The 12,277-nt window shown below is 48.8% G+C and overlaps 1 protein-coding gene across 1 annotated transcript; it reads right to left on the bottom strand.

Annotated features, from left to right (window-relative positions):
• Positions 1–6,087: 6,087 nt before the first annotated feature.
• NEUROG1 (neurogenin 1) lies at positions 6,088–7,301 on the bottom strand. The gene has a single exon (XM_061351989.1). It carries the CDS (start codon positions 7,299–7,301, stop codon positions 6,783–6,785), a length of 519 nt encoding a protein of 172 aa, XP_061207973.1. The 3' UTR covers positions 6,088–6,782.
• Between the last annotated feature and the right edge of the window lie 4,976 nt (positions 7,302–12,277).

Below are 12,277 nucleotides of genomic sequence, written 5' to 3' on the forward strand. Positions count from 1 at the left end.
ATGATAGCCACCGTGGGTCAGGTAGCCTGGACCCTCCTTTCATGGGTCCACAGACCTCATTAGCTGCCACTTGATTTATCAAGAGGGCATTATGGCTTTTGGAAGCTGACATCTTTTTGGATTGCAAATAGGAGAGGAGGAAACTGTACCCTGTGAAAAGATTGATTAAATACTAATTAACCTCTTTTCTTAGATAATGAAAGCACTTCAGTGAGCTGGATAAACACGATGCGCATCAGTTGCTCTCCTGGCGAAGCAAGGGGTAATTGAGAGAGCAATATCCATTACTGGTGTTGTGACAGGAAAGGTTTTCCTTTCAGATTACAAAAGACTTGCTGCAGGAGAGATGGCACTCAAATGGGAAGGAAGAAAAAAAGCCATATTCTTTTATCTCAGGAGTTAAGTCCCTTTGGTTTGAATCCCCCTACCAATGGTCTGGAGAAACAACTCATGCATTTATATCTAGGGAGAGACAAGTCAATAATAAAGAAGTAAACCAAGTTAGGTTTTGGAGGAGGGATTGACTCAGCTGCATGTAGTTGAGGGTCTTTACTGGTAAGGTCTCTAGCTTTTCTAGGTTCTGGGAAAAACAATCTATAAATAATGCCTGTTTCCAATGAAATCCAAACTGGAAAATCACATAGCAAGAAGAGATGCTTTTTTTCTGGTCCATATTAAGATCTACATCCTAAGGCCATGTGCTGTTCTGCGGAGAGCAGCCTTGCCAAGGAACCCATTTGCTTGCTCAAAAGTGAGTATTTTCAAGGAGAAATTCTGGTGGAAAAGGACTCTTTAGTGCAGTTTGTTCAACTTTTACCAGCCACTAGTGATTTTCACTCTTTCTGAGCCTGCCTTTGAGCCTCCCTTTTCAATACATTATCCTGAAAGTCAACATGGAGAATCCAAAGTGAGTATGATGGTGCTGGGCATTTTCTCTTCCTCCCCTTGCTTTTTAACATTTGCCTTCTCTATTTGGCCTCATTTATCTAAACTGAGGTGTTTATCGAGGACCTTTTAATCCCTTGGACCTACAGCAGGGACAAACTACTGAGTCCACAGTGTCCCTTGGGCTATATGTGCCCTCTCTGACCACCTTCAAAGGTGAACAAACACCATCTTAGGTGTGGAATTTTGTATTAGCATCTTTCATATGGGCAAATGTTGCGTTTCTTCAGGCTTCTCTTCCCAATGGAAACGTGCAACCACAATAATGTGCCAGATTTGCAGTGGGCCACAGATGCCAAATTTCACCATAGATGGTCCTGCCAGAGGTATTCCTGGATATGATTTGGTGAACATTTCTGGCATCTGCTATACAGAGAGGAGCAGAACAAGCTGTTTGTTTGTAGAAATAAGTCAAATTAACTCCTACAGATGGAACTTAATCCATTATTTGTGCAACAAACCATTGCGGTCTGTAATCAGCTTGGGCTGCCATTAGACAGCTTTAAAGGTTTTCCTAGAAGGCAATTTTGTGAAGCCTTCAGCTTAAATAAAAAGAGATTATCCTGGAATGTGCAGAATGTAATAATCCAAGAAAGAGACAGTGAAGTCCTGAGGACTCTGCCAAATCCTTGTTTGGGAAATAGAGGCATCAGTCCCCTCACATGGTTGGATTTGTAATTGAGAACATCTCATGGGCACGAAGCAAGAGTGGAAAGGAGGCCGTGCACTGACACAAGCTGGTCTTTCCCTGAAAGACGCATCTCCTGGGTGGAAATTCAGGGAGCAGGGGGCTGAATACTACAAGTAAATGGATGAGCTCAGAGCAGGGATGTTAGTGAGACACCGTAAGCATTATCTTTCTAGTTACAGCATTTGAAAACCTACTTTCTGAACTCAGTGTTGATGCTTCCATCAGCACAGTGCCTGCAAGACCATGTGTATGGACCCTTTTTCACTGTGACTCAAAGAGTAATGCTAATATCTGCTCCAAAAGTCTTGCTTAAAAGCAAGCTTTTTACTCTGTTCAGAAGTCAGCTGTGTGCCCCATACTACTGACCCTGGGCCAAAGTCCCACTGGCAGTCAAGGAGTCCAACAAATGGGGCAGAAACCAAGTGAGAACCGTTTCTTGTATCTGCAGTCATGCACATGTCATGGAGAAGGATGGCACCTCTGTCCCAGCCTCTCTAATGTGATAGATATTTCTTTTTCCTTTTCCAACCTTCAGTCTCATAAGGTTTCTGAACAGTGAGATGGGAGGCACGTACAGATGCTGCTGCAGAGACAGTCAAAGAGAGGCAAAAGTGGGAGACCGGAATAACAACGAGTGCTGTGCCATCCTCATTTCCACGCTGGCAGAGAAGAGCATTATCCATTGGGAAGAGTCTATTCACTCCTGCCTAGTGGATCTTAAACCGGAAGACTGACAACTGAAAAATGATACTAATGATGATGATAATAGAGAAGCAGTGCTCAGCATGTGGAGCCCTGAGCTGGCAACAGCAATCCCTCACGTGAAGCATTTGCCATCTCTTCCAAGAGGGTAGTAATATCGGCAGAGAGGCGGTGGGGGGTAAACCCTATTTCCAGGGACACATCTATTTCACCCCGCTCATTGCCCTGGGGACTAACAACAGGATCCCATAGGCCTTTTGAAAGGATCTGCTACTTCACTAAATCTCTATGACACCTGCGATTGTCTCATGTTGACCATTATGCCTTTTGGTTGAGGAGGAAGAAGGAAAAGGTGTTAGCTGTTCATGGGCACCATCACTAACCTACTGGGCATAAAACTGGTTTTAACAAATCAGTTAATTTGCGAATCTAGATTAAGAAATTTCATTTGAAGACTGTAAGTGTTTAGCAAGTTATCAGCTGGAAGTATCTTATGAGGCATTTTGGCATCTCCATTCTGCAGTGCTCACGGATGGTACTGTCAGTAAATCTGCTTGGTCCTCAGCAGCTCTGCCCCTCCAGATGATGTCTTTTAATTGCATACACCGCCAATAAAAAAGCTCCTGTAAATTAGTCCTCACCTGCTTCTGTTCTGATAATCTCTCCCCACTATACAAATCAGCCTTAATGGGGCATTTGAGCCCCAGAGATGTATAATTATAGTATTAAGTTTCATGTGCTCACAGGTAGTGGCGCAGACTGTATTTTACAGATCATGTACAGAGTAAAATCAAAATCTACAACAGATTGACACCCAATAATAGAAATCCTTCTGAGGATGCTGTTGTTAACAGCTAAACCCCAAGCATTGTCTGAGCCTCACCCCAGCAGGGACGACAGCGCAACAGGGCTTCGAAGTGCAGAAAATGCTTGTTACTGAGGCCTGTACAGAGCTTTGGATTTGCAGCTATTTGCTCACTTTTTGAGCACAGGTAACTCACAGAGATTCTCCAAAGCTTCAAAGCAGATGGAAAGTACTGGAACAAAGTAGCTCCAGTACTGTGAGGATGCTTCGGGCCCTGTCACGATGAGCATCTTATAGTTGGTAACGTTCTTGTTTCTCCACAGTAAATCTCAGCAGAGAGAAAGTGGGATAAACTCAGTTGTTTTGAGGAGAAAGGCTGTGCAGGAAGCCCATTTACCAGCTAGCAGGGATGCCCTATCTATGGGGCCATCTCAGACTTTCTCTCCTAACTAAAGGGGAATTAAGTGAGACCTAAGGACTTGCAGAGCCTCCTGGCAGAGGGTCCCTAATGCTTGCATGCCCTGGAGGTGGCTGTTTGGTTCCAGCAAGGATAAAGGATTACCAACACCTATCAGCAGGGAGGAAAGAAATGCATATACATGCATGTAATGTAGTGCCAAGACTCAAAATCAGTTTATATCAGTTATTCCTGAAGGCAAAAATGGGTTTTACTGCTGGTTTCAGTGGGATTGGGATTGATGCCTGCTTATAGATCTTTTTTACCATGTTATTATGTAGTATTTCCAAAGATTTGCCAATGATTTAATCCATCCAAGCATTTCAGTCAGCTATTTTTTTTCCTCCCTGTATGAGTGCTAAGAGATTATTTTAGTGCAATTAGAACAAGCTGCCTGCTTGCAGTGGGGGAAGCCTGTTCCAGCTCCCTGTCAATTCACCAAACCACTCTTTTGACAGAAATAAATACAGACCCCCTTGTTGTAAACGGGGGTGCAGGTTGGTCCTGCAGCCTCTGAATATAGGCATTCCATCTGTCCCGGCGGCAGATTTGTTCAACTATGTCTGAACCTATCACCGCTCGGGGGAGAAACTGTTCTCTGACTCATGTTAATGTATGAATCTAATTGTATCCTCACGCAGTTTGCAGCTTTCATTGCCCATTTAGGAACATTAACATCATACACTGCGTCCTGGTAGATGTATGGTCTTTATAGACTGCATAATGTCCACAGAGCTCTGCTCAGCGAAGAAAACACAAAAGAATAGAGGATATTTTGAAGTTTGGAGGGGGGTTTCTTCTTTGAGATTGAAGTCCAGTGTCTTGGGACCCAGTGACTTTAGATGACCTTCCGTCTCCATGGACTGTACTAAATTTCAGCCCCTGGAGGCTACTCCATACAAAACCTCCTGGCTTTCAAGGGCAGGTGCAAGCAAAGCTTCACTGCGTCACAGATCAAGACCTGTTACTGCCAGAATTAGATTTCACAAATCTCTTTTCTTTAACAGGACACCATTAAGCAACTGGCCTCTACTGGTTGATGGTGTCTTTAATTAATATGAGAATTACTCTGCTATTAGGGTTTCCAAATGATGCCGTTTCCTTCACAGCATTTAGACTAACTGAGACACAGAGATGTGTGTGTATAGAGAAGCATGTGAAAACTATGTTAAGGCAAAGATTGCAGGTTTGGGCACTCAAAAATGCTGCTATTGAGGTGCAAACCTAATTCTTCTCCTTTCCTTCTAATTTTTGCAGCAGCGATCTGAACCCATGTTATAGTTTTGATAACTCCACCTTCTTCACTACATAGGAGGGCTGACTTTCAGGCAGAGATTTTGCCTGCGAGATGAACAGCTTCTCAGGGCTTTGCCTAACACTTTCAGTGTCTGCAGTCTGCCTCTTTTCCCTGTGCAGTATGTGATAGTGTCCTAAGGACTGAATCTCTTCCTGGGCTTTTACAGCAGCCCTGACCATCTGAGTATTCTCAAGCTCTGATTAATGAAATCACTGCATTCACTGATGATGTGAGGGGATGGTCGTGCCCCAGTTTTACGGATGGGAAACTGAGGCATAATAAAATGGAACCCAATCCATTCAGTGTCCCATCTGAGATGTGTTAAAGCTGGCTTATTTGGGCTTCTACAGCACCATATATCCAAGCATCCACCTTCTTTCCCCACAGATACCAACCACATTAACTGCCCATACATCTCTGATTCACCAGTGTTTTAGAGATTGCTGGAGGGACACAGCTGAAGTGCCTCATTCTCCCCATAGAACAGGGCAGAGAGGATAAAACTGTTACTTCTAAGGGTGTCTGTGTGCCTAATGCAATATGGGAGTGCTGAGCAATGCTGGAGAGGGGAGACATAAAGAATAGAAGCCCTTCAGCCAGGTAGGATTTTGGGGGTCAGAGGGCTCCCCCATTGCACACAAATGCAGGGGAAAGGAAAGGCTGGGGTTTCCCAACAGTGGAGCAGATTCCCTGGAGGCGAGGGCCTTCCTTGGCACCCCCAATCTCTAGCTGAGGGCCAGAGCTGTACCAGGGCTGCTGCCAAAGCCTCTGGCCACCCTTTCTCCTCTCCCTGCATGGAAGCAAATGGGCAGAGCTTCCATCCCACCGTGTGCCTTGAGGAAAAAGGGCAGCTCCTGGCAGTTGAGCTCCCCTAACACTGAAGGTTTAGGCGAAGCTATGAGCTCTGCACCCTGTTCCGGGGTCCAGCATCCTCTCCTTGCCCCAAAACCCCCAACATTTCCTCTCATGGACCATGGCAAGGGCAACCCTGAACACTGGCACTGCTCTCTGCCTGTGCATCCTAAACGGGTGTCAAATCCCTTCTCTATGAGACTTGGACCAGCTGATGTTTGCACATGTCTGTGGTCAGTGTGGTGTCCAAAACACCAGCTCATACTGGGACAAACCCTTCCTTTCCACCCCAGCCTCCTTCTGAGGAGCAAAAACCCTTCTGATGGGCTTAGGAAACGAAACTGCAGAGGCATTGCTGAAATTCAGTACAAACGTTAAAACTTTTATTTACACGGTAAAGTACAATTTCTTTTAAAAACAAAACCAAACCCCCACTTTGATAAGAGGCATAATAATAGAATAAAGCTCTTTATGTACAAAAATACAATTTTCATATGAAAGAACATCTTGAATAAATTAAACCGCTATCTGGCCCGGTCGCTGAATACCCCGTGTCTGCTCCTGCTCTAAAGCAAGGCCGCCGCGCTGGGGGTCAGCATCTATAATGCATGAGCCCCTCCGCTTGTCCGGCGGGCAGGAAGGGAGGGGGGGGGTCCCATCGAGGCCGGTGCTGGGCCCCCGGGTGCGGGCAGGGGGAAAGAGGGGGGTGTGTGGGATGCGCTGAGCCCCGCGCTGCGCCCCGGGCCGCATCGGCCCCTTAAGCCTTTTCATGGCATTGTCAGGGCGTTCAAACCAAATTTTCATGCTCGTTTTTCTTCGCCGGAGAGCTACAAATTGTAAAATTGACTTTTCACCTCGTCTGCGGCAGCAAATCTGTCGCTTTTCATCCCGGTTTTCGGAGGCGCACGGGAGGCGAGGCGGGGGTCGGGGGGATAGGGATGGAGACGGGAGGGTGGTGGAAAGTGCAACGGAGGGAGACCCCTCCTCCCTTATCCATCACCCGCAGCCCTCGGGAGGGGAGAACCGGGCGGCACTAGCGGCAGGGCGCGCCGGGGGCCGCGGGCAGCCCGCAGAAGCCGCGCAGGGCGTCAGCGGGCGCGTAAGCGCAGTCCTCGGAGGTGGCGGGGCTGCTGGGGCCGGAGGCGGAGGCGCAGAGCGAAGGGGCGGACGGGGAGGCGCTGGACAGCCAGGACCCGGCGTCGCTGCCGGGGCTTGGGGGCGCGGGGGCCCCGCGGAAGGCGGGGGGCTGCGGGAGGCACTGCTCGGCCAGGCGGAGGGTCTCGGAGAGGGCCCAGATGTAGTTGTAGGCGAAGCGCAGGGTCTCGATCTTGGTGAGCTTGGTGTCGTCGGGGAAGGTGGGCAAGACGCTGCGGAGCTCGTCCAGGGCGGCGTTGAGGTGGTGCATGCGGTTCCGCTCGCGGTCGTTGGCCTTCACCCGCCGGCTGCGCTTCAGCGTGTGCAGCAACGCTTCGGTGCGCGCCCGCGCCCGCCCGCGCCGCCGCCGCCGTTCCCGCGGAGGTTCCGCGCCGCTGCTGGCCGCGTCCGCGGGCATCCTGCGAGGAGAGAACACGGAGCTGCTGTCACTGCGCGGGACGGGGCGGAAGGGTTGGGGGGGAGTAAAGAAGGGAAAGGTGCGAAGCGGACGGGGAAGGGGTTAAAATAGAGGAATAACCACTGGGGGTGGCGGTGCTTGGCACGGCGGGACCGCGCCGCGCAGGTGCCGGCGCTCCCGTACTCACATGGAAAGGCACTCCCCGGGCTGCGGTGACAGCAAATAACGGTATAAAAACACAGAGATGGGAGAGGAAAGAAAGGCGAAGGTTGGCGCTGCGGGGGGAGGCAGCGCGGGCCCCGCGGGTGCGGGAAAGCAAAAAAGGAAAGATAAAGAGGAAAGAAAAGCCCAGCGAGCGCCGGGGGAGGCGGGGCGGGGGGGGGGGGGGACGGGGAACGGGGACACGCGACCGCTCTTGTCTTTGAAGTGCTGCGGTCTGCGATCCGCTCGTGTGAGCGGCGGCTTTGGCACACGACGGCGCTGCCGCCCGTACTTATAGCGCCGGGCGGACAATGGCCCCGTGGCCGCCCCGCGGGGCCGCGCCGAGGCGGCAGGTCGGCCCCGTGCGCCGCGCCCTCCGGAGCGTGCCCGCAATTACCGCGGCCAGCCGCGCATCTGCCGCGGCCCCGGGGGATGAGGGGGGGGGGGGGGGAGGGGGACACCCCGACCCCCCCTCCCCGAGCTTTTGTCCCCCTGTGCGGGAGCGGAGAGGGACGGCGGTGATCGGACACAAAGCAGGACGGGGCGGGGGGGGATCGGTGCTCTGCGCGGAGGTGGAGGGGTCACTGGGTTAGTCCGGGCTAGCCACAAGGGGTTGGTCTGCGCTGCCCATAGCCGTTATCCTGGGCTGACCACAAGCGCTTGGCATGAGCTTAAAAGGACGACCCGTATTTTGTCCCGCAGCCAGAATCTGGTGCAGGATTTCTTCGGGTTCTCTTTGCACCTTGCAGTTTGTTCTGCGCATCCTCGATTCGGAGAAAACTCCAGGAACAAACTTGCCAACAAAGTTTTCAAAGTGAATACGGTCTGAAGTGATAAAACTTGAAGTCACAGGTCTTGTCCCTGCGGTGTTTCAGAGGAATTTACACCTGCTTTGGCTTTTTGGGTGCTTCACTTTGGAAAGGGTTTTGCAGGTGTTCAGAAAGCTAAAAATCGCAATTTACACTCATTTTGCAAACTTCAGTGGGGTGAATGTATACCTGCAGCTCTTCATCTCTGGATAAAAACAAAGAACAGTGCTGTTCTCATTGTGAAGTTCTCCTTCCCTCTGCTAATCCCCACGAAGTGCCCGGGTATCACTGTTTAGCTCTTTGGGAAGCCACAGTTTCATACGTGGCTAAAAGGTTTCCTCATTCTGACACTTAGAGCATCCCACTGTCAGTGCTGTAAGTGCGCCATTGTCAGCACTCAAGTACTTGCCTCTCTGAAAGGTTTTCAGTGTCGTCATCCATCAATAGCCACTTTTACACTTCTGTACCTGAACTCATATGTGTTTATGTGATTTCCACTTGCACCAAAGGAAGGTTCATTCCCTCTCCTGTGATTTCCTCCTATGCCTTTGGTAAACAGGGAAAAGCAACAGCGGAAGTTATTGCCTGTATCTCCGTATTTTAAGTTCATAGCAACTACTCTTTAACCCTTTAACTCTTTAAGACAGGACTTCGGGATCAGCGTTAATCCTTCTGCTTTCCACCCTCCTCACTTCAGGATGATCCCTGACACCAGCAAACACCCCTGATCAACCTCCTGCGTGCCAGGAAGATCGCACAGAAGTGAGCAATCCTGAGAGCCCTGTGTGATGAATATTAACGAGTCTCAAACCAGAAACAGTCTTCCAGCATCAGCTCACTTTGTGTGTTTTAACACCTTTATGCACCCCCAGAGCTTGGATGTGCAGTATAAGCATCTAACGGGGCTGGGTTGTTGGGCTGGAGGGACTGAGCTCTCTCCATCACCAGACCTGCAATCAGGCTGATGTTTTTAGGGCCCGTGCATGCATAAACGACTCTCTGTGCTAAGTAGTTCCACTTCACTGAGTTACTCATGCCCTTAAGTGATGGCACGGTTAGAGGCCTCGGTCGGTCAGCAGGCGGACATCAGCAGTGAAATATCCAACATGAACCAGGAGAAAGTCAGAAGGCACCAAAACGTAAAGGTTGTGGAAGCATATGGCAAAAAGTGTTAAACTTCTGTTACCGTGCTCTTTGGATATAGCGCTATAAACTGGTGTCGTCTGCAGCACTTTGATTGCCTTTTGTGGAGGTGTCTTTGAGCAGTCAATAGTTTATTCATTAAAATGTTTATGATTCCCTCGAGTTCCGCAGACTTTGGCACAACCGATCACTTGTCTGCAGGTTTGCAGTGAAAGCGCATTATTCATTAGTCCTTATCCATCATTTGCACTTTGTCATTTGTTATTCTCTTGTTTTAAAAGTTTGTGCTCCAATCAAGGAGGGGAGAGAGCACCATGTGTCTCTGTGATCAGTCACAGCCATGAATAGCCGGAGCTGAAGTGACTGTTTCACAAACAACCCATAGGCTGAAATTTGTTTGCATAATCTATTCACTGCGTACTTATGAATAACGAATGCATTCACAGAACCAGAATTGTTTCAGGAAGCCTTCGCAAACAGAAAGAAGTGCTAAATATCTCGGATAATTTATTCCCGATGAATAATTCAACCCTTTCTATCGCAGGCAGTCTACTAATTTTGCAGATAAATTATTCAGCCAGCACAGATAATAGCTCTTACACCTTATGGGCCTGCTCCTATGGGAGTCAGCTGCAGAAGTTCTGTGAACTTTTCTAGGGTTGGGAAAAGAAAGAATTCCCAAAATGAAACAGGACCTTTGATTTCCAGGAGCACAGAATGCGTTCCCAGCATCTCACTGATGCCTTAGTCTAAGTTTTAGTCTTTGATATTAGCTCCTCCACCTTGATGTAAGTGCCTCTAGGCTCAGATGGGCTCGTGGGTGTTATTAGTTTCATATTTTGAGCCCTAAGGAAGCTTGCCATAAACCCCATTTGCTTTGAGACACCTCATAGAGCTTGAAAATTAAAAAGACGAGGGAACATTATTCAAATGGCATTTTTGACCATGGAAACTGTAAAAGCACAGCTGGATCAGCCCATCCTTCACTACCTCGGATGACAAACTGCTTATCTGAAATCACAGCAAACTACTGCGGGCATGTTTCCCTCCAGTGCATTTATCTCCTGAGCCTTGGTGAGGCCTCAAGCATGAAGCTGGCTCCTGTGCCCTTGTGTTGGGACATCCTGCCTTGGGTCCTGCTCATGGCTGGGCTCCAGAAAGAGGAATTAGTAAATAAAGGTGGAGGAAAGGCTGTTGGAGGAAAGGTGCCACAAGGCTCCCAGGTGCCAGCAGTGCTCACAGTGAAGGCTGTCAGTGCTCAGCATTGCTCTCTGGATGTCCATTTCCAGCAAGGAAGAAGGTGGTCCATGAGATGATGCCATTCCCTGGTAGGGGTTTATTGTACCTTGAAAAGGTAAATAAATCTCTACATTAGAAATAAGCCTCACATTCAAAAACTGACTGGAATTTGGATGATGGAGGTGTTGGCACCACTCCTCTCCCCAAGCATGGAGGTGAGAGGTTCACAGTAGAACTGCTCATGCAGCTGGAAGATGCTTCAGAGAAGCTAGATATGCTTCATTATTTTTCAAGGCTTAAGCTGCAGGTCAGTACAGCTCACCAAACTCTGTGTTTTGTTACATTAGCACGCAAGAGCATAAACTAATGTTGGGATGGGTGTCAAAACAACACACCAACCAGGAGAATACTGCTTTTTTGCTCCCTTGTTGTTTGAAAGCATGGCCACAGTAAATAGGCATCACTGCTTGGGGAAGATGCTTTGAACTGAATCTGGGGAGGCAGTGTGGCTGGTGGCCAAGCCATCACGGTGAGAGCAGAGAGCTTGACCCAGTGCCTTGCAGGAGGAAAGGTCGATGCTCACCCCAGGTCGATGCAGCAGGAATGATAAAAATAGATGGAAAACCAGAAGGTGGCTTGATGGGCAGCTTGTCCCCGTGCTTGCATGGGCATGGTGCAGAGCTTGTCCATCCTGGGCTGGGGACACGGCAAGGGCTGTGAGTGTATGGATGGACAGACAGTGCTGTGCTCCTGGGACCCGTGGCTTGAGCAGAGGCAGTTTACAGCTCCCAGCCCGAGGCTACCGGAGGGTTCAGGGGTTCAATCCTTGGTTGCTCACTGATGGACAGCCCTGGAAGTTCCGTATTTGAAAGGGATCTCAGCCAGCACGGAGACCATGGGGAAATGCCTTGGGAGCAGTGCAATGGCTTCATCTATAGAGGATTTGGCCTATTCCCTACCTGCCTGTGGTCAGTATGAGGCTTCAGGCCACATGCCAGGAGGGGAGCATGGGGGCATCGCTGGGAACATCCCCAAGTTCCAGGGAGGGTCTTGGTTCAAAGGAGTCAAATCCACTCTGAAATCCCACACAAGTGCCTGGGAGCCATAGCCAGGGCTCAACCCCTCCCAGGGGCTCTGTAGAAATAGTGGGAATGTTTCATTTCCAGGTTTTAAATGTTTGATGTAACTTTTTCCTTCTTTCTGGAAGGCGAAGGGGGGGCGAGTAGGTAACCGATTGTTCCCCGCAAGCACAAATGTATTTTGTTTGTTGTAATTAAAATGTTTTAATGAGACAACCATAAAATCAACCATTAATTATGTTTTTTTCAAACACTTCTGCTTCCTTTTGAGCCAGGTCTATTTAGAAATAGTTTAGAGAGTAGCCTGCAGTTTTATTCTTTCTGCGGTATTATACACAGGAGTGGAGAAGTCATTTATAAATAATTACACAATGTTTTGGGTCTTTGGGTTTGTATAATATATCAAAGCGATTAGTACACGCATTGTTCCATTGTAAATGGTTTTTTTCCCCTTCCTTTCAGTTTCACTTGCCTTGTCTTCTATCTAAACCTTTTTCGTGAAATC

This window comes from Neopsephotus bourkii, unplaced genomic scaffold (genome assembly GCF_033783945.1).
Source record: "Neopsephotus bourkii isolate Nb327-2 ecotype Australia unplaced genomic scaffold, CSIRO-AGI_Nbou_v1 NB_620, whole genome shotgun sequence".
Lineage (NCBI taxonomy): Eukaryota > Metazoa > Chordata > Aves > Psittaciformes > Psittacidae > Neopsephotus > Neopsephotus bourkii.